The sequence below is a fragment of the Pseudochaenichthys georgianus genome, chromosome 10 (assembly GCF_902827115.2).
Source record: "Pseudochaenichthys georgianus chromosome 10, fPseGeo1.2, whole genome shotgun sequence".
Classification (NCBI taxonomy): Eukaryota; Metazoa; Chordata; class Actinopteri; order Perciformes; family Channichthyidae; genus Pseudochaenichthys; species Pseudochaenichthys georgianus.
This window is the reverse complement of record NC_047512.1, coordinates 16761383-16785862: the sequence shown is the minus strand read 5'-3', so window position 1 is coordinate 16785862 and position 24480 is coordinate 16761383. Positions and strand designations below refer to the sequence as shown.

General features: G+C 44.7%; 2 protein-coding genes across 2 annotated transcripts in view; one reads left to right on the top strand and one right to left on the bottom strand.

Annotated features, from left to right (window-relative positions):
* mrpl11 (mitochondrial ribosomal protein L11) overlaps positions 1–24480 on the bottom strand; it is a 45089-nt gene that overhangs the window by 3727 nt on the left and 16882 nt on the right. Inside the window, exons 2-3 of the mRNA XM_034092132.1 lie at positions 23827–24003; positions 2738–2833 (exon numbers count right to left, since the gene is read on the bottom strand). Of these exons, the coding sequence (XP_033948023.1) occupies positions 2738–2833; positions 23827–23949 (219 nt within the window). The 5' untranslated portion in view covers positions 23950–24003. The remainder of the gene's footprint in view (positions 1–2737; positions 2834–23826; positions 24004–24480) is intronic.
* On the top strand, positions 8893–14574 carry tmem265 (transmembrane protein 265). Its single transcript, XM_034092131.1, is given in 3 exon segments — positions 8893–9925; positions 12584–13447; positions 13450–14574. Coding segments are annotated over 2 exon segments (1059 nt in total). The 5' UTR covers positions 8893–9925; positions 12584–12585; the 3' UTR covers positions 13647–14574.

Sequence of the window (24480 nt, the reverse complement as noted above, 5' to 3'; positions counted from 1 at the left end):
ACACGGAGAGATTATTTGCCGTTAAAGCAAAAAGGAGATCCAAGGAGAACTGCAGAGATGGTTGATCATTCTGCAGCTTTAAAGATGATGAAATGAAGTTACCACGCATTCAGAATCACTAAGTGAACCCTAACCTGTTTGCGTGAGGTCTTAATGTTAGTTTATCTGCCCCCCCCCCCGTGTGTTTAACTGTGAGCTGCTGCACATTTGCTCTCCAGCCTCACTGACTCGCCCCTTCCATCCTCCCCTCAGGACCAAAATAAAAAAACCTCTCTAGCATCAGCGAGTTATTCTGATCGCTTCTTAATGTGGTCCCTTCTCTGGCCGAAGACCTTTCGTCTCTAGAATCTGACAAACCGATCCAATCGATAAATCATCTGAGGGAAGTTTGCTCTTGATCATCTGTTATCCGCCACATAGATAAATAAATAACAATACAAAACAGAGGGCAATAGCTGCAGGCTGAAACCAGAGGAGAGCACAGAGCAGGTGATTTGTCATAAGACTCGTCTTCTCTCACGGTGACCTTTCGACAAAGGAAACTACTTTGTTATCCATCCATGCAAAAGCTGTTGGTTGTAAAGGTCTGATGAAGCAATGTTGTTTTCTCCTCCATTAAAAAGATCTAAAGACTAATATGTACCGCCTCTTCTGACTCTTAGCAAAATGGAAAAAAACCACAACAGAAAAAGACAGAAATAGAGAGCGGGGGAGGGATGGAGCAGAAACAGTTATGGAGCAGCAAAGGTTTTATAGATCATTAAAAAAAAGGGGAAGGAAGGGAAAGAAAACGGATTTAAACTCATAGGCGTCGTCTTATTTTCTGTCAGAGCTGATCTACAGTATTCACACTGTTACCTGTGCGCTGCGGTGACAGGACACAGGGGATTTAAATGTAAGCTATAATGATGTTTGGTACTGATACTGTTGGGATGCATCCTTGAACTGTTGATTTAGATATCTGTTTTGGTTTGATATGGCAGGGTGGCTTTTTGTTGTTGTACGTGAATAGTTATGCATTTTGTATCTTTTTGTATTTTGTGAGTTGACAATAAAAAGTAGAAATAGACGGTTGTTTGCCAAGAAATAGTTGCATGTTAGCAAGCTGACATTAGCATTCAGTCACTGATAACGGAGCGGCAACAGAAACCCTCAGTGACCCCTGCAGGGACTAAAGCCATCCTTAGAGGCGCACGGGAAATGCAAAGAGATGTGCCGTTGCTTTGCAGCAAACATTTGTTATAATTGATGGTTTTTGTTTGTACATGTTTTTTTGTTGCCGGATTCGAACGTCGCACTGGCTCTTGCCTTAAATGTCAAATCATGTTATTTAAATGTTTCGCCAAAACATCATCATTATATAAAATCGAAATAACCTGTCGATACAACAAATGAACTGTGTAGTTTATCCTCGATTAGACTGTTTTTTATTTTCCGTCTTCAATCCTTGTTAATGTTTTTGTGAAAGCCAGTCTGAACTAGGGCTGCTCAATTCATCGTATTTTAATCGCAATTACGATTATGGCTTGCAACGATTACGAAAACAACGTAATCGAAATAAAACGATTATTTTTTGATTGGTTTTTCAGTTGAATTATGCTTAAGGTTCAGGGTACTCAACTGTTAAAAACACACTGTTCACATTTTTTTTCTCCAATAAATGTATGTTTTCAAAGTAAACGGATAATCGTTTTTTATAATCCTGATATCAATTATTGACCCAAATAATCGAGATTATGATTTTTGCCATAATGGAGCAGCCCTAGTCTGAACATGCATGTGCAGGTCCACGTTTACCTCGCTTCCCCTGGTCACCTTGATACAAGCCTTGATCCTGTGCATGTTGCTCTCTAAATGTCTGCCAGAGAGCTCTCAGGCTCGAGAGTCAGACAGCGCTAAACTCTCACACACTTTACAGGATCCTCTGAGTCTGTGAGTGGGGATATTTGGATCGGGCCTTAGACTTTTAACACGTCTGCTTGTGTTTTCATTAAGAACAAAAGACACAATGTGAATAAGTGAGGTGCGAGCCGCTTCCCCTTGATGCTTATCTCAATGCTAAGTTCACTGCTCTCGGCTCAAGCCCCTCACCACACAGAGCTAGGAAGCAGTGGATTCTCCCAAAAGGTTCTTTAAGGTTCCTTTAAAGTGGGATGACTGTAGGATGTGCTACAGACAAGCCTGAGGTGAACGTTGAGTTACTTTGGTCTCAGAGTCTGCCACAGTCTGCACGCACAGGTTAAAGCTCACACAGTGGCGGCCCACCAGTGAGTCCTCCAGCAGATGGCAGTGACGCTCAGCAGCGCCACGTGTGATCACAGAGTTCTTGCTGCATATTGCAAGTCAAAAATGAATTCACGCCTTTTTAAAGGATTAGGCTCCCCCCCCTTCCATCACAACACCTCATTACAACCCACAGTTATTACTGATTTGAAACAACACACAGAGTGGTGTGAGGGAGGGGGGGAGGGGCGTGACGAGTCAAACAATATGTAGTTGTGTCAAATTAAAATCTACAAGCTCGTAACACATCCACGTTTCCTCCATGCACTTAATGCCTCTTGACTCCAAGTCCCTCTGGGCTTTGCTTCATTAATGAATGCAAATGGAAGGGCTTACTTCGGAGGGAGAGTATGCATAATGGAAGTGCTCCGGTAATGCTATGCAGCTATTGGAATTAAACACAATCGTGGGAGGGGGGGGTGCAAAGGGTCACGGGTGGGTTCGAGAGACTCACCTTCACCTTGATCCTGATGGGGAGCGGGAGGCCCTCCTTCATCTCCTTGGTTCTCTCATTGAACTCCTTGCAGAACTGCCCAATGGGGATTCCTCTCTGCATGGGAGAAATAAACAAAGACAGAAATGATGGAGGATCGCTTTCAAATGTATGAGAAGCCTGAGCTTGCAAACCGTCAGCTGAACGTCACTCATGTCACTCTGTGCTGCAGGCACACAGATGCCTGTGCTGCTGTCAGTCACTCCATCACCAGACTTCACAGAGGTCTGACTATTTGCACTCACGAGCGGTTCCGCCACCGCCATGTGACAGTATGTATTTATACATGTGTGTGCAGGGAGTGTGTGGGTGTTTATGTGTTTGGGGGAGACATTTTCACACTTATATTCACTCTGGGATGCATCTCTCCGTGTAGATGCAGCCTCCCTGTTGTTTGTGTATGTGTCTGTCACTCGAGCGATGACTGAATGCATGTTGGTGCCCAGAGCCAAAGCAATGCGAGTGATGAATGAGCCTCACAGTTTCCTGCTCGGGCCAACCGGAGCGAAAGCAAAATAGATGGGTGACATTAAGTCAACACTCGGCCAACACTCGGCCAACAGTGCACCATTCCTCTTTGGAGCTGAATTCAGAGGCAAAGACTAATAAAGAATCTAATTATTACTGCAGGAATTTATACTGACCTTCAGCCGCCATCCTCCCCAAAGGCAACACACTGATTGAAATGTTCATTGCAGAAATGAGAGGACGGTATTTTATTCAGTTTAATGGACTTGCAGGCTTCCATTACTCCATGACAAAGCAGAGCCCATTTCTCACATTCTCATAATGGATCTGATGAAAAGTCGGCCATCCTGAGACACTCTGCGATGAAAGCAGGCGGAAGACATTTATGAATTTAACGGAGCGGAAGGTTCTCTGAACATCATCTCCACTAAAGGCCTCAAAAGGCACCTGGTGAATGCTAATCCTACACGACGCCGTTTGGGTCTGAAACACCGCTCATCGCCCACCGGCGTCTCGATGCATCTGCTAGCACAGTAACAAGAAGCAGATTGAAATGTAACACATCACACGAGGCGAGGCAGGCTATTGTTTCAGAGCTGACGGGCGCTATTTGAATTACAATATGCTACTAATGAAATGAAATGCAGCGGTGTCCCCAGGGACCTCACTAGGCGCTACCTCCAGCCCCCGTGCGTATTATTAGGAATCCCATGTCAACCCACTACCTTCTAACAGCGCCCTTCCCTCCCCGCGCCTCCCATAAAACAACACAGCAAGGGTAAACAAACTGGGAGGGAGAACTGAAGGAAAGTCTAATTAAATATGGATTAGAATAAAAGCTGCGATGTTGCATACGAGTCAGATCAGACCCCCAGGCCTTTCCTCACACATTCAGCTCTCACTCCTTCCCCTCTTGTCGGATAACGATCTCTCCCAGCGACTCCGATGGCCCTTTCATGCCACACAATACCATGACAGAGTCTCCCCTGACCAGCCGGAGATAATGCCTGATGCTTCTGAAATGTGCTTAAGCACGAAGACATTATGCAGGCAGAGGAGCGGCTGTTCTAAAGATAGACCGAGGCAAAGACTTCACACGGCCTCCCTGACCAGAAAGTCCTCCACTGCTACGAAAAGAAAACGCTAGAGCAAATATTTAAAAGAAAGCTAAAGAGTGGCAAATAAGAGGATGTGACACGACCCTCTGGGGGATAACACAGTGTGCCCTGAGCTACGCATACAAGGCAGTATCCACCAGAGACAGGTGATCACTTTGTAATTAAGCTGTTCCACACGAGTCCGAGCATGTCATCGTCTGAAGATAGCAGGCTGAAGAAGTCTCATTTTGGCCCCGGGCTATTTGATAGTAAAACTGCGGTAATGACTTTGATTGAAGCATGCTGGCTTTAGCAATCACAGCTTAAGTGTGGCAGGGGGGTAGATTCCCACGAAAGCATGGTCCAACTTCGCATGACATTTATCAGAGAGAGAGAACAGCAGCCGTTATGCCCCGGCCAAATCTCCAACCCCGCTCACTGCATCCGAGCATCTAATCATCCTGGAGTCCGAGCGGCTGGATAAATCCCCCGTCTACCACCATGACTGATTCCACCCCAGTACAAAATGGCTGCAGCCCATCACACGAGGCCTTCCACGCCGGTTGTGGGCGAGGACATTCAGCCGCACAGCTTCAAAGACTTCTGATATCCTTGGAAACGGGATTAAACGCTAATCTACCAAGATTTTTCCCGCCGTCACATCCAGCTACGACAGTGGTCCCCAATTGCTAAATGATCCATTCAAGATGAGCGAGGCAGAGTCTTATTACTCGTAATTATGAGAGCAATTAGGAGTTTGCAATTAAAAATCTTGGAAGTGTCCATTTCAATTGACCCTTCCACCATATCCTCGGCAGTCTTCTTTGACACTCCTTCCGTGTTAATGTGATTGGCCTTTCAGCTTCACTAACTCTTTTTAACAAGATGTAGCACTGGCAGGATGGCGTGTGTGTGGGGGGGGAGGAGAGACAGGGCTGGGGGGGAGGAGAGACAGGGCTGAGAAAAAGAGAGACAGCTGTGGTATATTAAAGATGTGAGAATGTGGCCAGCAGTCGTCGTGGTCAATATTTAAACGATGAGAAGAGGTTCGTTTAACTGAGGTGAACAGCGGGAGAAGAGAGGAGCAAAGTGAGAGGCTGCAGGAGGTCCTCATGAATATGGGTGAGTGTGTTTTGTATGTTTATGTATGAACACTTCGGCCTCATTTGGGTCTGACAGGACTACCCGCTGAAGAGTGGATACGTGTGCATATTAAGCTGCCAGGGACTGCTGACGGGGAGGAAGTGTTTGCTGTGTGCGGTCACAGGTGGCTCTGCCTCTGAGAAAACACAAGGGGGGAAATGGAGAGAAAGAGAAAGTGAAGGAGGAGATGAGAAAGAGAGGGTGAGCAGGTCAAGAGGAGTATTGTGCTTATGGAAGCGTGGCAAACATGGAGATAAAAAGGACCCAGACTCGAGAGAAGGCCTTGGGGCAGGACGCAGGATTAATTGCCCCAGGCACACAAGGCCACCTGATAAATTGCCGCGGGCCATCGACACAGCGGAGGGTCTGCGATACGGTGACGGAGGAGTTGCCGTGGAGAGAGGCTGGTGGGAGGTTAATTAAACTCTTCAGTGTGAAACACTCCCATTCATTACCTTGTTCATTGCCTTGTTCGTTTAATCGGCTTCGCTGTTGGCATTTTATCACATTGTGCGTCATACAGCTGATTAGATTTCATGTTGAAAACCCTCAGCGGCAGAGGGGCCAACCGAGAGGCTGAGCTGCTCAGATTAGGTCTAACAGACACGAATGCACACAGCAAAACTAAATTAATTGAGTTCATGCTGGAAATGCATTTTACCTGATTTTCTACCCTGGAAACAATGGATTGGTCTTAAGAGTGGAAACGATGTTCACCCACAGTCTCAGTCTCCAGTGAACTGTGCTGAGGACAAAGTACCCTGTGAGTAAGAGCCGAGGATCCGTGCTCACACGAGCATGAGAGGAGACCTGATCTTTATAAGCACCAACACAAGCCAAACACTTCATAGCCGTGCTTACTGATCTCTGCTTAATAAAAGGCAGCCTTCACTTTTTCCACCTGGCACCGGGAGAGGAGTGTTCCGTTTGAGGGCATGGTGAACGCAAGCAAGCGTGCGAAGGGTGGAACAAAATGGATTGCATCACGACAAAACATCACATTTTCAACTCCATTAGGTCCCTCTCACGGTCCTGACAGTGTTGTGCTTTTTGCCACTTCAGATGATTAATCACGTGTGGAGGCTGCAGCAGAAACACCGGAGCCTGCTGAGGTTCCACGCTGGAGATGTCTGAACAAAATCACAAGACACGCTGATAGTGGAGGGGAGGCAGACAAAGGAAGAGAGGCAGGGGTTGGAATAAAGTCAGGCTGCAACAACAACAGCGAGCGACGGTTTGACAAAGCCGGTGTGTTTATGGAGTAAGCCGAGGGATAATAGTACATTTTGCACAATAAAAGGTTTCATTCAAAGGGGAGCTCCACTGATCCTCCACATCAAAGTCTGTTTCCAGGTCTGAGGGAGGACTACAGCATGTGCACAAAGTTGTGTAAAGCCTTCTGTGGCTCCAGAGGGAGCTCCACGAAATCCGATAAATTACCTCTAGTAGGGCTGTCACAATATCCTGACGATTGTTGCGGCAAAAGATTATTCAGAATACTAATATTTTGGAAATAACTAGAAAAGCAGCAAATATCATTTCAGAAATATTCCTCTTCAAAATGTGTTTACTGTGCGTTTGGTCGCATTGCACTCAAAATACAAGTGTATGCAGTTTGAGAGAGTTTCTTACGATCTGTTTACATTTCACACATTTATTATTACAAAATACAGTCATTTACTTTATTCCACCGTACAGTATTACATTTCAGTGTTTCCCACAGAATTTGATTCTATTTGTGGGGGCACCGCAACCCCCCCGGCAAGAAAAGGCCCCATAACCTATTCGGGTGGCCCGCGCACCCACCCCCCCTCAAATAAGAAAATACATGCGAGTTCATGGCTACTGTAGACAACGGTCTTGTTGCTCTGTGTTGCGTGCGGAGTTGAGGATCTGTGCGGTTTATTCTCCCAAAAATATAATTTACGATGTAGGCATTGAGCAGACGCCTTATTCCAAAGCGACTTACAATGACCGATTACAGGGACATTCTCCCTGGAGTAACCGAGTGCTAAGTGCCTTACTCAAGGGCACACTAGTAGTGGTGTTGCAGGCAGGATTTGAACTCGCAACCCTTCCGATCATCAGCCCACCTCACTATCCATTAGACCACCAAAAAAAAATTAGATCCATCTGTGGCGGACGAATACATCAAAATAATTCACTGTATGGGAAACACTGTATTTTAAATTCAGTTGTTTTACCGCATTTAACTTGCACCATCCCTTGCATTACTTCTATCTCTTCTTGCACTATTTCATTTTTTATTTTTTTTATGTCTTAGCTATTGTGTGTTGCAGTGTAGGAGCCTCAGACTCTCCATTGTCAATTCCACACACTGCATAATATAACAATACATTCCTTTGATATCATATCAGAAACAAAAGCGTGCATTTATTACATGCTGAATAAATGACACAATATTATCTTATGTGTATTATTCATATGATATGAATACTGTTTATTGTTAATACCGTCAAGACACCCCGACTGAGATCCCAGGCAACAACTGTCAAGTTGCATCGTGGGTATTATAGCTGCCAGATTTTGGACAAGGAAGATAAATGCTTGTAATAAAAAAGGACAACATCTCCAATCCTCCTGCAGCTTTTACTGTCCATCATGAGTGGGCCATGCTACAGGGGAGCTCTTCACTCATGTCTTGCACTCCGAGAGGACACGTGTAGAAAAAGCCAAAAGGCACAAGGTGGAGCATGACTCAGTGCTCACGCCTTTAGCATTCTTGGACAGTCTCTAAGCCCCATGTGTCCTTCCAAACTTCCCCAATCATGTCTGAAGCAAAAAGTGATGAGTGCACAGTCCTGTGGCCAGCCGGCCCGCCTGGCTGCCCCTCGCCCTCCTCTGCTATTCCACCGCTCTCTCTGAAAGTAAGCCAGTGTGCAGAATGACCTTCAACCACACCCACGGGGAGGAAAAACAAAAAAAAGGAAAGAGGGGGTGGGTGGTGTATAGTAGCAGGATGGAGGAGAGATTGGTGTAAACATGAGGAGAGGGTGCAGCGAAAAGGAAAGATGGGTTGAAGGACAAAAAAAAAAAGCTTGCTTAAGTGAGGAAAATGGAAAAATATCTCTTCTCTTGGAAGCCAATGGAGCGCAGAGCTGAATCTGACAAGAAAGATGACTCTCCATCCCCTTTCTCACCAGTCTGATTAAACCTCTCACTCTAAAATGAAGCGGGCACACTGAAGGAGGGAGCGGAGGACTTGGACCTTTGCTAAAGTGCACATTGGAATACCTTCAGATACACCTGAAAGAACAAGACCTTAAGGAAGTGGTGTTGCTATAAGACATTTTCCTAAAAAACACATCCACGGCAGACAAAGGAACCAAAATGAAATGTTTTAATGAGGAAAGCAGCAAGCTCTTTCTATAAAAAATAGACTGGATCTGTCGCATACATTCCAAATCCTTCAGTAAGCCTGACATAGCGAGTTAATCTACAACAGAGGAATGATATCCTTGTGTGACTAAGACTGTAAGTAGACAGAAGGAGGACTAATTAAAGTTGTAACATCTAACCTTCGGAGCTCTGAGTGTGTCTACAGGCTAAAAGTGGCTTTCGCTCCTCCACTCTTTTTTTCAGAAAGGGGTAAATAAGGTGTGTTGCCTGCACTCTAAACAATGCAACTATTCTTCTGCAAGTACACAGTCATCATGATTACCTTAACCAATGAGTAGGCTATACTGTAACTGGGTGCTCTCAAATATTCATAGCATCTTCCAGTTTAACTTCCACAGCTGCTCCTGGAGGAGAGGAGGAGAAACTGAGGAGGGTGGGAGGTCTGGAGTGGAGCACGTAGCCTGCTTACAAATGAACACCACAACCGAAGTCGGACAGCGTGAGTGAGTTTCTCGCCGCCGTCCTCCTCTCGCTGTTGCACCGCCTCGCAAAGCCATCTTCTCGGCCAGCGGTCTTCACTTTAACGATCCCACGGTGCCCCTGAATGCCGCTGCCCCACTTCTGAGCGACTTCCCCCGGCTGCTGCGCACAGCCGGAGCCCGACGGAGCCGCAGCAGCCGGAGCCCGGAGAGACACACCGACACTGCGGGAGGTGACAGATCCGGAGCGGCGCCTCTGCAACAAACCACGCAGCCATCGACCACGCAGACATCGGCCATGCCAGATCTGCACGGAGGGGGAAATCTTGATAAGTATGAGCCGGGTTTTTTTTTTGTTCCTGCAAACTCGGGTGTGCTTGGCGTGGCAGTGGCGATGACTTCCTCCTCTAACAAGCCTCGAGATTAGCCTTCTCCTGGAGTCTAAACAAACACCCGGACTGTAAGAAGAGGACTTTATCACCAAGATCATCAGCGACAATAAAATATACTTTATTAGTCACACACTGCGCTTCTACTTGGGAGGAAAACGCCGTAAATCAAGCCAGGAAGATCCAAACCCAAGTGGAAGACGAATGGTTTGGGTAACTATAGATTCACTTTACTAGCAGCCATGCACGGATAAGCACCTGCTGTTAATAGGGCAGTTATGAAACAGGTGTTGCAGAGAAGCGGTTTCACATTGATTGCTACATTTCCGGAGGATACAAGGCGTCGCACTGCATGCTGGGGCAGCTATTGATAATCATATTTTGAAGAGAAAAAAAAACAAGCGTGATAACTCTGTAAAAAAAAGAAATAACACAAAGCCCCTCGGGCAGTACTCGGGCTGCTACCTCACAAATCAACAGATGTTTCAGTCACGTGGCTCTAAGTCTGGAGAGGGGATTTATTCAGCAGGGCATTATCAGGGATTGCACACTGCCTGGCTTTCTATTAATTAATTAGTTTGCACACAATGGCATAGATGTTGTCCCGATGCCCTCGGTGCTCCACCTGTGATAACTGGGGGAGGATTTGCTCTTTGATGTGATTTGGAGCTCTTTCAGGGCTGTTTGTGGAGATAAACTGTGGCTGTACACAAATTAATCTTTGCTCTACAGATTTCTGTCCACACGGAAATCACCCAATACAAAAACAAGTGGCAACCCCACCCCCTGCTTTATCTCTGTCCGTGTGTGATGCAGAGAACTTGGGAGCTTTATCTTTTGGCAGATAAGGCAGACACATGGTGCAGATGGAGAGAGAGAGCCATGTGCATCTGTGGCACACAAGCTTAGAGACCACAAGTGCAAACAAATGGGGGGGAAATGGATTTGCAGTACAAATCAGAACACATACAAAATGAATACACCTTTCACCTGCACACCATTACTCATGCTTACAGCCAAATGGGTTGCCTCATCTTGTCAACAGCAGTGTCATTTTCCAGACAGGGATATGATGAATTTGGTCATTATTGATGAGCGTGGACACACGGGCTGTCATCCCGGTCCCTCAGTCAGAGTGGAATAAATTACCCAGCGTTGACAGGGAGTCAAAACACAACCAGAGGCTGACGGGGAGATTTTCTCCGGGGTGAAATGTAAGGCTCAGGTGGAGTATCTTGAGAGAAATGACCTCGAGTAATAGCCAGCTGCCACAGAGGGTGTAAACTTCTCCACCAGCTGCAGATTCACAATAAATAAAGGACACATTTAAAATCTGATATCCTCTCAATCTGCTTGGGGAAAATCACTCCGTTTTGGGGGGAATGATAATCAAGTTGCAGTAAGCGGTGGGACAAAAGGATGCAGACAACCGGATAATACGAATGTTGGCAGGATCCACGCCTGTCCTCCCACAATGCCTCGCAGCAGATTAATCAGCCGAGATCATTTCTTTCCTCTTCGCTTTGATTCATTTGTTTCAGGACCAACTTTAATGTCTGTGACATTTCAATAGCCTTGGTGATGAATACATTTGGATTCATCCATGCCACGCTGGTGCATGAACTGCGTGTCTTCACATAAGTGGGTGGAAGTCACTTTCTATCTGCATCTGAATATTTTCCTCTTCATCACTTTCACCCCTTCTCACCCTGAGCTTATTTATGAACTATTACCATCACGCCGTAACGCTTTATTAGGCATGTAGACAGCCAAGAGGCCTATTAATCTTTCACTCGCAGTTGTATGCTCCTTCTCCATCCCCCCCACACCGAATAGACAATCTCAACCCTCTTTTTCCCCAGAGGAGTTCCTCTTCTTCAATGATTCAGACAGCGGCAAGGATATGGCAGAGCTCCCGTTAGTCTTACAGAGAGGGAAGTGATGTGTCTTCCATCGGCAACATATCAATACACACTTTTCACTGGCAGACTTTTCTCAGAGGTCGCAATCATGCTGACAATCTCTTGCTCGATCACCCCGAACTGTTGCCATTACGACACATCTGAGCTGATAGTGATTTTATATTATAATGCCATCGATCCAGTCGAGAGGTTGACACCCCTGAGTGGCGCTGAGCAGATAACAGACAGTCCACTGGTCGGTGCTGTGATTTCCAGCTAAACAGGATAAAGAGAGGTCGGTTCGATTACGCTGTAAAGTCAATGCTCATTTCTCACGATTTGTCAATACTGAGGTTTGTACTGACTGATGTATGAGCTGCAACAAAAAAAAAAATCCAAATTAGCATTGCCAGCATGCTCTCGCCCAACCGTACAGTGTGCACAAAGACACGAGTCGACCGCCTACCAAACAAATAGCAAGTTATCAATATTCATCTGAGATGAGAGGGGAATCTGCGATGATTAAAGACTGCAGAATGGTATGTGAATAAACATGGCAAACAATGGAGGAAAAGAAAAGGCTTTGACAGAGCACCTAGCCTCAACGAAATGGATTAATAATGAATAAGAGGAGTACAAAAAAAAAAGCACAAAATAACAACAATACACAGAAAAGTCACGGCTGAGGACTAGGAAGGGTTTTATGGAAAATAAAGACTATTGAGCCGCAGAGTTTCAAAAAAGCACAATTTAGCTTCTCAGCTTGAGCAGCCAGGATAGATGTAGCTTTGGACAAAGATGAAGGGAGCTCACTGCTTACTGGGCGCCGATATCTTTAACCATAGCAACAGGCATCAAACTATTTTACATTGTCGTTTTGAGCACAGTGTGTGGAGCGATGTGAGCAGAGTTTGAATTCTGCCCATGTTTCAGATTTACCACCGATCATATATCTGTATCTCTCTTTCAGGCATGGTGCCCACGCCCCAGGTGTGCGTATCAACCCTGGTCACAGTGAGCACGATGGCAGTGGTGGACCTCTACCTGCTGGAGCAGAGCATGCTGGGAGCTCGTGGTTCTCCAGGGCCGAGTGTGTGGCAGTGTGCCGTGGTGTTGCTAGGCGATCTGGGCTTCCTGCTCGCGCTGCGCTTCGTGTCGGCCGGCGTGATGTCGGAGGCGAGGTCGCCACGCCGCGGCTTTGCCAACGCGCTCTGGTTCCTCTTCCTGTCGCTGCTGCAGCTCAAGCTCTTCTTCATCTGCCATAACTACAGGCAGGAGCGCCGCCCCCCCGACCCGCTGGCCAGGAAGACGCTGACGCTGCTGCTGTCCATCTGCCTGCCCTCGCTGTTCCTCATCCTGACGGGGGCCGACCACATGACCCCGCAGCGCAGGAAGCAGGAGGTGCGGAGCAGGCTCCTCTGGGTGGTGGTGGACCTGCTAGATGTGTTGGACCTGCAGGCCGGGCTGTGGGAGGCCCAAGGGGGGGCGGCGGGGTCGGGGGGGGTCATCGAGCAGAAGCTGCCCATCTGGGCCGAGGGCCTGGTCTTCTTCTACTGCTACACCCTCCTGCTGCTGCTGCCCTGTGTGGCCCTCACCGAGCTGGGGGCCACGGGCCTGCCGGGACAGAGGGGGCCCCGTAAGGAGGCTCTGTACCCGTGGCTCAGCTTGGTCACCATCAACATCTTCACCCTGGCCCTGAGGGGCACCGGCATGCTGTGGTACCGGGACCCCCGCGTGTCCACCGTGTTCCTGGGGAAGAACCTGCTGGCTCTGGCTGTGAAGCTGAGCTCCGCCTGGGAGAAACACAAGCAGGAGCGCGGAGCTGCCAGGGCGGGGCCGTGGCCGGAGCAGAACCAGGAGACCCCACCCTGCCGAGCCAGGGCTCAGAGCAGGGAGAGGACCCGGCACAGGGGAAAGCCCCCCCCTCTCATTATCACACACTGTCTCGCTCCCAAAGCCACAATCTCTCTCATGCCAGCCTGGAGCCCGCAGAGACGCCCTTAGGACCCTCTTTCATCTCCCATGAACTCTAGAGAGGATCTGAACATACACGCATGCACACAAAATGTGATCACACTCGGACTTAAACTCGGACCAGCAGGGCGAGTATCACAACCAAGCAGATACATCGTTTTGAGTTTCAGTGCAACATTGATGGGTGTAATGCCGAGCTGTGGAAATGCATTTGACAAGCTTGGATTTCTGCACATTTTGTTGTGCTAATAATAACTCAAAATGCATTGCTGGGATTTGTGGGAGTGTGTTTTTTTTAATTGAACACTGTGAACACATTTCAGCCTGTAAAGAATATTCCAGAAATATTTGTTGAAGCCTCTTCCCTTCTTTAATCATGGCACAGCTGCCCAAACTGCCACACATGTGTTGAATGTGATGAGAAACTGTATATGGAGTATATACAGTTTCTGCTGACCACATGAACCCGCAGCGCAGGAAGCAGGAGGTGCGGAGCCGGCTCCTGCGGGTGGTGGTGAGAAACTGTATATGGAGTACATACAGTTTCTCATCTGTGATCTGTTCTACGAGTTGAAATCATGTTGCTTATCAGAAAAATGTGATCTTTCTTCCATTAGATGCCAGAATAGAGACTGTGACCTTTAGTCTACATTTCTCTCTCTGCCCCTTTGCAGAGACCTTTCTCAGAGAAGACAGACGACTGATGATTTACTCTTCCTTTAGCACCACAGAGCCAGGATTCAAAGCCCATCTGCCTGTAAAACTCACACTTCACACGTTGCTACAGTATTTCAATGTCGAATCCAGAGCATGCAAACCTTTTCGGCTTGTAGCCTCGTGAATCATCGTCTATTCACAGGGGATGTTCCCTTCTTGCATTTTTCCTATTTGGATATATTTTAAAGCCCTAAAGGGGTGAAGTTTTAAACATTTTCACAATGAAAAAGCAAAAGGTAAGAGAGCAAAATAAAATATGAAAAATATGAATGTTTTCTCCTCATATGTCTTTAATACACTCATGACCACTCAGATTTAACTTGTAGCAACTGGGAGGGTCCCGACACAACAGAGGCGTCACTGTGCCACAGCTTCGCTCAGACAAAAAGGAAACACCGGCTGATCACTTTCTTTTCTGACCAGGCTGACCGAGTGTCATCCTGCAGACCCTGTGGTTGACCATGACCGACAAACTGGTACTATGACATCTTTGTTAGATTTAAAATGTAGAATTTTAGCTAATGATTTTCTAGATACATAAGGTACCTATTTTCTGTTAATACTAATACTCTCCTGCGGCAATTCTAACAACACAATGTGCATAACTCAAGATGCCAAATGTTTATAAAGACAGTTTCCATAAATAAAACCTTTCAATCGGAGGGCTTAAAGATGGAAATTGTGCGTCATCTTAATCCTACTCCAACACAAACTACGGTCTATTTTACAACAGTGCTTACAGAGACGGAATACCAATGTAAGTAATCCCTTTACTGATTCAGATCACATTTAAAATGTATGTGTTGCTGTCGTCTGTACTTGTTTCTAAGTCTCTTTCAGGCATTTCAAAAAGAAAGAAAAAGCTGCCTGTCCCAAGCATAAATCGCTTTTCTTCCACTTTAGTTTAACTTGCATTTGAATTATGGATGGAGCGCTTCATTCTCTAATGTGTTTTCACGTGGGTGTTGTACAACATGGGCGTCATGGGATTAAGGGTCAGAGCAGCAGGTGTTGCCGATGTACCGTTCAGTCAAGTGCCTTGTTCCCTCATGGAGCTGCAGCCTCTGAGGCCAGCAGGCGTACGCACGCATTATGTGAACCATGTGGGACTTGGACATATGCACACTGTGAAGTTATTCCACAGCTGTCCGTCGGTTACACCTCCGGGACAGAGTGTAAACTAATAAAGTGTTTCATACTCGCATAGTGTTGACAGTTCATTGGCCATCATGTAGCAGCCTTATTGGCAGTCTGTCTCCCACATAGGGTCCACATTATTCATAGCCAGGAGGCCCTAGGGACAAATAACGCTTCATATGTTCAAAAAATGCCACTATATTAAAGTCAATGGGCCTGTGCAGTCACAGAACATGGCATGTTTTTTTCTATGCTGGAAGGGGTTGCATTCAAGCTAGAAAAGCAGGCTCGTTGCTTCTCAGTGTGGCACGCGAACAAAAGGCCGTCATTTATCACAAATTATTGCCGGCGGCCCCATCAGTTAGGATCCTCTCGCAGTAATCCTTGAGTGTGCTGTCGTGTTGTCTGCCTTTAATGTTTGAAAGAGATGGGGTGTGCCTGTCAAGAGTTGTAGTAAGTTGTGTGATGTTTTTCAGAGTGCTCACAGAAGCACCCGCTGCCCTTTCCTCTTGGCTTTAATGATCCTATTAATTCAAATTGAGGCTATTTATCAAACGCAAGTTGCTATTCGCAGTGCTTTATGCATGATTCACAGGCTATATTTAAAGGATGTATTAAGACTAATGTACACACAATAAATTCATTTCAGCGGGGGAATTTCCCTGCGGTTCATAGACTTTTAAGGAAAAACCATGGGATATCCAGAGTAGTAGACGGCATCAGCCTCCCCTCTTTCTTTCATCTCTGCCTCCCTCGCTCTCTCTACATTTCAAACATACGCAGCGCTGGATGCACTCCCTGTTGGGCAACTACTCATATTTCTTACTAAACTAAAAGCAGCTGACTGCATAGGCGGCAGCCCCGGAGACGGCAAATGACTACCTCCTTGATTTGTTACACCTGTTAAGCTTGGGATACAACGCTCAGCTCCCACCTACTCTCATAACCTGCTGCAGAAGAAGAGCTGATTTCTTCTTCTTTTGCAGCTCCCTATTCTCTCACTCCATTCGTCTGTGCTAATTTCACTCCAGCATGTAATTATTCCCCTGCTCAGTTTCCCCTATTTTGTCTTCCGTTCCTTCTTTTATTTCTCTCGTTTGTTTAAATTTGCCCGCAGCCGACAGGCAGCCTACCCTCTCTGCACTTCTCCTGTCAAGGGTGGTTAGTCAGAGAAGAAGAAAGTAAAAAAAAGAAAAGCAGGGCGCAGAGGCGGCTACGATTAAAGGGCCGGAGACACTACTGCCAACAGCAGAGTGGCGTAGCGACTGCCATTTATTTACCGTTACAGAGAGCTTGATGGAGCACTGGAGCCCAGACGAGACAAACGCGCACAACATGCCGCCTTGGACAACATGCAGCCTTGACAACATGCCGCCTTGACAACAATGACATCCCACGCAGTTCAAAGGAGACAACTTTAGACAAACATATGGCTTTGTTTTGCTCCGTCGAGCACTTGGATACAACCCATCCCACCTCATTACCCCCGACACAGCGACAGCTACAGCCTACGAGCTCACACCTTCACTTACTCTGGCCGAAAGAGCCAACATTTAACAGACAGACGTCTAAATCATTCATCAGAGCACACGCTTTTGGGCAGAACTTCAAAGTTTATTACCCGAGAATGAAATGATGCAAAAGATTCGGAGGCTCTTACGATATGCAGTGCAAACTGGAGACAAAGGCATAATAAAGTCTCAGGTGTTGGGGGTGACCTCAGGCTGAAACAGGGGACACGTGAGTTGACCTGACGATCCAATACATGTTATCGAGAACTAGGGATGACAGATTAGAGTTAGGATGTATCTGGTTGACAGATGATTTAAAACGCCGACTAATTGGATTATGGTTTAATTGTTAAAGTCAAATCCAAGCTCCTTAAACGCAATAATTCCCCACTTTTATTTGATATCATTGTAAAAGACACGTGTTCAGAAGATATGTGTAGTTTTAACAGCGAGTCTTTAAACTGAACTGACTGCACTAAATCCTCGTTGTCACCGACAGAATCAGTGGCTTTTAGCAGTGAAGCTCCACTTACCCATGATTCAGAGCGCGGCTGGGATTCACATTAATGCCTCTCTGAAAGTCTATTTAAATACAGAGATATGACTTCATCCGCTATCTTCAGTTAGGATCTTCTTTTTAGAGGCAGCTTCCTGTGTCCTGGAATAACTGCACCTTTTCCTATCCAGTCTACGGTGTTACTGTTGAGAGAACTGCTTCATGAGGGACACGTAGGTAATCTACAGCGAGGTGTGAATTACATCTGAACATAACCATTGATGAACAGCTCGTGTCAGATTTATGTGAAGACCATTTGTCAGATATTTTAATGCCCTGTAAAAACTGGATCACCATAATTTCCTCCATCAACCGTACTTTACTACAAGAGAAAACAACATATAATCCAAACCTGAATTTTCATAGATGTGATTTAGATCTAGATGTGGAAGAGATGTCGTCTTCTTCTGGCACTTGCCTGGTTTGTAAAAAGGCTGTTTTAGTACGAATTCGTAACACGTTGACCAAAGAGTTTCCCATTAGATCACAAGCTTCTCTTACTGGGTATTTCCACTAGTCAGCAGATCTTCAATTTATTCCAAAATTAAATATATGGAGATTGTTTTATGTAGCTAGGAAATGCATGGCCGGAACATGGTAATCTGATTCCCCTCGCCTCATGCAGGACTATTATTTGGTTAATTAATTAATTAGGCTCCAAAGACATTATTTCACACAAAAATGTCAGAATAGGCTGTTTGGTTCACACACAAAGATTTCCTGCGTTTCTCTGGAGGTCTTTGGTTGTTGGAAAGCAAGACGTTTAGAGATGTCACCTTGGCTTTGAAATAATAGATTGATCTAGAAATAAATAATAAAAGCTAATCTCTAGCAGCCCTATTATATTCGAATAAAAGGACACAATACCTTTCGGAAAAATTGGCATACTTATCAAGTAATCAATCCAAAATAATCAATTCAAATTCAAATAAATAAATATAATCACAAGTTGAAGTAAAAAGGGACAAATCTTTTTATCTTTCTTTTATATATCTTGTTATACTTTATCTAAAGGGTAAAAAGTACATCTCTGACATCAAGGTGATGTGATCAAGGCTTCTTTGAAGAAAATGTGTCAATGGAGTCTCCCTTTATGTTCCCCTCGATACACTGGCTTTTATTCTTTATATTCAACGTGGCTTTAAATGTGAAGGACAGCAAGTAGGCTCTTAAATGGTGTTTTACAATTTCAAAAGGAAAATATCATGACATTTGAAATGATATATATGAGATAACCCATTATGAATGCATTAGTACTTGTGTAGGCTGTTTTGAATGAACTGAGTTTGACAGCTGTGTGATCTGAATAAGGAAGGATGCACAGGAGGCTGATCCAGGATCTCCAAAGTGTAGGAACAAGAAACGACGAAGAAGGAAAACCTAATAACACTGAACGTACTACTACTGATCTGAAGGCCGTCAGAATCGATGTTGAATGTTTCCTAGCATCAAAACATACTTTAAAAAAAATCAAATGTAAGTTATGTAGAACAGGTCCACCCCAGAATAATATTACATAAGACTAGAAAAAAAACAAAATGTGTAGGTTAAAGACAACATGAGAAATTGTTTAAAAAATAAACAAAACGAAATGTTGTCTCAAAGAAAACTCCAAATGTGACAAATCAATGATTTAACGCACTTGAAACAGAATATCCGTAGAGGACACGGCGAGCAACAACTATTCAAAGGTGAACTTGAGGAACAAAAACAGGCGGTAAAGATCACACCGCATACTTGTCGAGGATATGAAAGAAACCACTATTCCTATTCTTGCCTGTTATCTTGAGCTGTCCCATAAATCAGACAATGCAACATTATCATTCCAACTAGGGCATCTTTAAGAGAGCGAAACCATGTAAGTTGGGTTGAAAACACCCGTAGATATCACTCACACCCACTGACGCCGACATTTCAGCACTCTGTCACTGTGTTGTATGTGATGCGAGAGAAAGGGAGAATTGTTCAAAAATGTATGAATTCTACTTTATATGTTGGAGTTTATATGTATGTCCATTGGGAGTGGCATTACAATTATTCCCTCCGTCTGTCAAGTAGTGTGCATGTGCTATAACAAAACATGTTGCCAATGTTAAAGGTGAACCATATTCTTTATTATGCAAAAAGCTTGTTTTTGAGACATTTCTATTATTTGTTCATGTTTGGAGTCAGGAGTAGGACAAACTGAAAAACTAAATGACCTCCAGGGTTGGCAGTTGAGGGGCAGTGAGAGAACTCGCACTCAGATCTCAGTTTCCAGAGGATGAGAGGGAACGTTTGTGTCTCCAGTGAAGCTGGGGGGAAAGCAGATTTAGCTGAGCCTCAAATGTGATCAGCACAAATCTTAAAATCAATTATACATCCAACTGGTGAACAGTGCAGGGACGGTGAAATGGGGTGATTACGGTCCCTTCACTTGGCAGCAGTTAAAACTCCGGCTGCTGTATTTTTCAGAGAGAATGAGAGATGGTGAAATGGGATTAGATGAAAGCACAGATCCTCACCTCCATTACTGGAGAAAAGTGGATGTTTTCCAACTGTAAGAATCATTACTGGAACTACTCGTTGCATTTTTCATTAAAAGGTGAGGTCACTGTCAAACATCATTTCAAAGGATATGACTTCTGTGTGCCTGCAGGACTCTAGAGAATAAGATATCAGCCTGTGTTTACACTCTGTTTAACTAATACATGAGTTCATTGATGTTTTTGTTCACTCGCAGTGGTGGAATATAACTCATTTCATTTACTCAAGTACTGTGTTGGAGGTCAAATTCGAGGTAATTGTATTGTATTGTATTTTCGCTCTAGGGCACTTTCACTTCTACACTAATAATAATAATAATATATATACATGATACTTGTATAGCGCTTTTCTAGACACTCAAGGACGCTTTGACAGAGAATAAAAATAACAAGAAAAATACAAAAAGAGATGCATTCAAAGTGGTTAAATGCAGTGTTGAACAAGTGGGTTTCTACACTAGATGTGTGATAGACTGAAAGATGAACGTTCCTTTGTGTGTTGAGAAACTTAAGCTGAATAAACTATTTACAAATGCCTGGAAAAAGATGCGAGGATCTCAGAGGGCAGCTACACTGAACACAAGTTGATTTGATTGAATTATGCATAGCTGTAAATGTAACAACCCAACACTAATAAATGAGTTCAAATGCTCATCCTTAAACATCCAGCAGTAAAATGCAACGTGCCCTTTAATGACGCAGTGATACTAACCCGACAACATCATATATAATATTAAAACACTGACGGGGAACAGTTTACTGCACTTTAACTACATCATGCCGATTATACTCACATACTTTCACTTTCAAGTAAGATGTTTTAATTGTATTGGAGTATTTCTGCAGTGTGGTATTAGTACTTTTACTGAAGTGAAAGATCAGAGTATTTCCACTACCACTGTTCGAAGGAGCGGAAACTTATTTTAAAAGAGGGAATATGTTAGTTAACAGTTGTCTATTTACAGATTCAGCAGTTACCCAGCAACATTACCACTAATTTAAAGAAGAAGAAGATATATTTTATTCATCCCTTGCAGGGAAAACATTTCCCCACTCTGTTGTGTTTGCACACATTACACCCAGGGGAGGATATACATGCAGAAACACAGAGGATATACATGCACACACACAACCTCATGCAGATAGGAGAGGTGGCAGAGCAGAGAGGCTGCCAGGTACCCGGCGCCAAGGGAGCAGTTTCGAGGTTAGGTGCCTTGCTCAAGGGCACCTCGGCAGTGGCCTTGGAGGTGAACTGGCACCTCTCCAGCTACCAGCTCACTCCATATTATGTGTTGTGGTCCGATCGAGACGTGAACCAGCGACCCTTCGGTTCCAAGACCAAGTCCCTACAGACTGAGCCACTGCCGCCTCTAAAATGGACCCTTACATAATAATAATAATAATAATAATAATAATGCATTACATTTTTTATTAGAGCGCTTTTACAGGTGCTCAAAGCGCTTTACCATTACACATTACACATATTAGACATGTAAGAGTCATTACTGTGGACATTACTATAATAATAGTATAATTAATATAATAAGATACAAGTATAATGCTCCACTATGTTAAGCATAGTGTCCCTAACGTTATTGTCCCATGTTCCTGAGAAGGTAGTGTACAGCGGGTACAAAATAAAAAAAGCCCCCAGGTAGAGCGCCGGCTGCTGAAGCAAGTTTTTCGTAAAAGGCCAAACCGAGGTACTACAGTCATATTCTAGTCTGACGTCATTTGAGCCCAGAAATACTTCCTCCCATTGACTAAGGCCGTTTCTCAATGTCGAGTACACCTGCTGCAGAGCCACTATTTCAAGTATACTACGTCATCGAGTGGCGCCGAAGGACTGTGTAAATGCATGTTAAATGCCAAACATTCTGCGCCACTCGATGACGTAGTATACTTGAAATAGTGGCTCTGCAGCAGGTATACTCGACATTGAGAAATGGCCTAAGATTGGGAAAGAGATGTCTGTAAATCAGCGTACAATCATTTTTGAGCTAAATAAACTACCCAGCGCAAACTCTTTTGTTTGTAGCCTTTATTTAACCAGGGGAAAGCCCCTTGAGATAAAAGATCTCTTTTTCAAGGGTGACCTGCAGGACATTAGTTACACTTTAGTTTTAAAGCCCTTATTTAAATCATTAGGGTCTTAAAGTTGTAAAATGCACTAAAGCCCGAATCCAGGGTTATTTTCACACTCCGTTCATCTTAGTGAGCTGAGACGCTGAGACGCTGAGATGCTGAGACGCTGAGGATCGGAGGCGGGATGACCCCGGGGGAACTCTATGAGGAGTGATGGGGCACCGCCTCCGACGCTGTATCCAGTTATACATCCAAAAGTTGTGGGCAGAGAAATCTAAAGTATTAGTTTAAAGACAATGAAATGCTTTGTAGAGTTCAGAGTTGAGTTATAGTTATCTAGAGCAAAAGAATAATCCAAAAAGTAATCAGCAAATTAATCATGAAAGAAAAGGTTAATTGAAGCCTAAATATGTGAATATAATAATACGAATAATATCAAATCGTATGTGTGGGAGTCAATACAGAGAACATTCAAACAGAAATGGGTTTAAGACTAATTATAACTGCAGTATTTCGGAGAACTAAATAACTCCCAGTCTGGGAGCAATTAATTTACTTTATGTAATAGTTGAGCTGGTGACGGCAGCGTATGTCATTTTGAACAAAGAAAACATAAAGTACCCACACTGTAACATCGGAAAAGAAAAATATGATGTTTTCACATCATCTAACTCCTTTCTGACATCCAACACTTGCTTTTTCCTGACATTGTTAATAGTGTGTAGCTCTTTCTGCCAGATTTGTTCATTTTTCCATCCCATTCTCCGAGCGTTGTCGTTAAGTCACGGAGATGGATGAACTGTGAGAATTGATCTCGTCTCAAAGCGTGCAACAGCAGTCAAGGCTGATGAGCACTGTCCATTAAAGAGCCTCACTGGATCATTTGTATGTACAGAACGAGACAGATGCTTGCTTTCAGTCAGTCTCACGAAGGACTATCAAAGTTAAACCGCTGAACCACCATAACAGCGGGAGCAGGTTGTGTGTTTATGCTGTAAAATAATATAAAAGTTTTACAGCACAGCTTTAAAATAGATAGAAATACAGATGAGGTTAATCAACACAGCATCAGCATTTTCATAGTTAAGCAACAAAAGGAAGGATAGCCTTAGTTATTTTGAAACAATCCGTCTTTCTCCATTGCTCAACGCGTGAGGTCTGCGTATACATATATATATATATATATATAGTAGGAATGGGCACATTGGTAGTGGTGCATCCCTGAGCAAAGAAAACCTCAGCTGTCTCTCCGGAGCAAGTGCGGCAGAAGTATACAAGAATTTAAGACAAAACCTTCACAGGTTTAGTGCCGTTTCATCGACTGGCTTGTAAAGCGTGAGGCTAATGTAAACGGACAGCTGCTGAGGATGGAGGCGTTCGTGTCTTTGGCCTGGAAACTGTGAGAACATAGCTGCAGCCTGAAGCAGAGAGCGGCCCCCACCTGCACCATGGAGCTGTGCGAGCAGAATAAGAATGGAATATGAATAGTGGTATGAGGGGAGATGGATGTGGTGCTGAGGTGTTACAATGAGTTGACTGAGAGAGAGGAGAGAGAGGGAACTATGTGATGGGCAAAGTGAAAATAGGATCAGGTTGTGTGACGGTTAATGAGACCTGTTTACGGAAAGTCAGCTGACAAAATGAAGCCCTGCTACTGCAATTTAATGAATGACTGGGAGCGAACAGATAGAACGGGAAGTGATTTTACCTGTCCGAGGACGGGGCCGAGTGGGGGTCCAGGGGCCGCTTGTCCTGACCTCACGATAGCCCGGATTAAACTGCCTGCATCCACTTTCTTCACAGCCTTAGCTGTCTTAGAGATCTTTGACATCCTGCTGTCTCAAAATCCTTAAATCTGCTTCCAAGTCAACTGAGAATCCATCCACTGAGAACACAGGAGAAAAACATCAAATTAGCTTTCATGAATAACACAACCGAAACAAATCATTTACACGCCAGGCTCATTAAAACATCATACACTCAAGTCGATACTGATGCCCGCAGGCAAAACTTGTGCCTTTCTATTCAGCAGCAGGCGAGTAATTAAAAAAATCGTTGCCTTCGATCGACTCAGCGAGAGCCCCTTTCCTGGAGGTGTTTGCAGTGTGGATCAGCGGCCGAGTGCTGAAGAGCCTGAGAACTGGCAGGATTTAAACTTCTTTCCCAAAAGTCATGGGGTGCATGCCAAAAAGCCTCCATCCCATCACCTCAGTTCCAAATATGTCACCACTGAAGTACCCGTGCTGCAGCAGAGGCTCCTCTGCATCAGTAGAGGTCAAGAGTAGAGGGCAGAGGAGAGATAAGTAACAATAGTAAAACCGGGAGGGGGGGTGCGAGTGGCATGCCCATGCATGAACGCTAA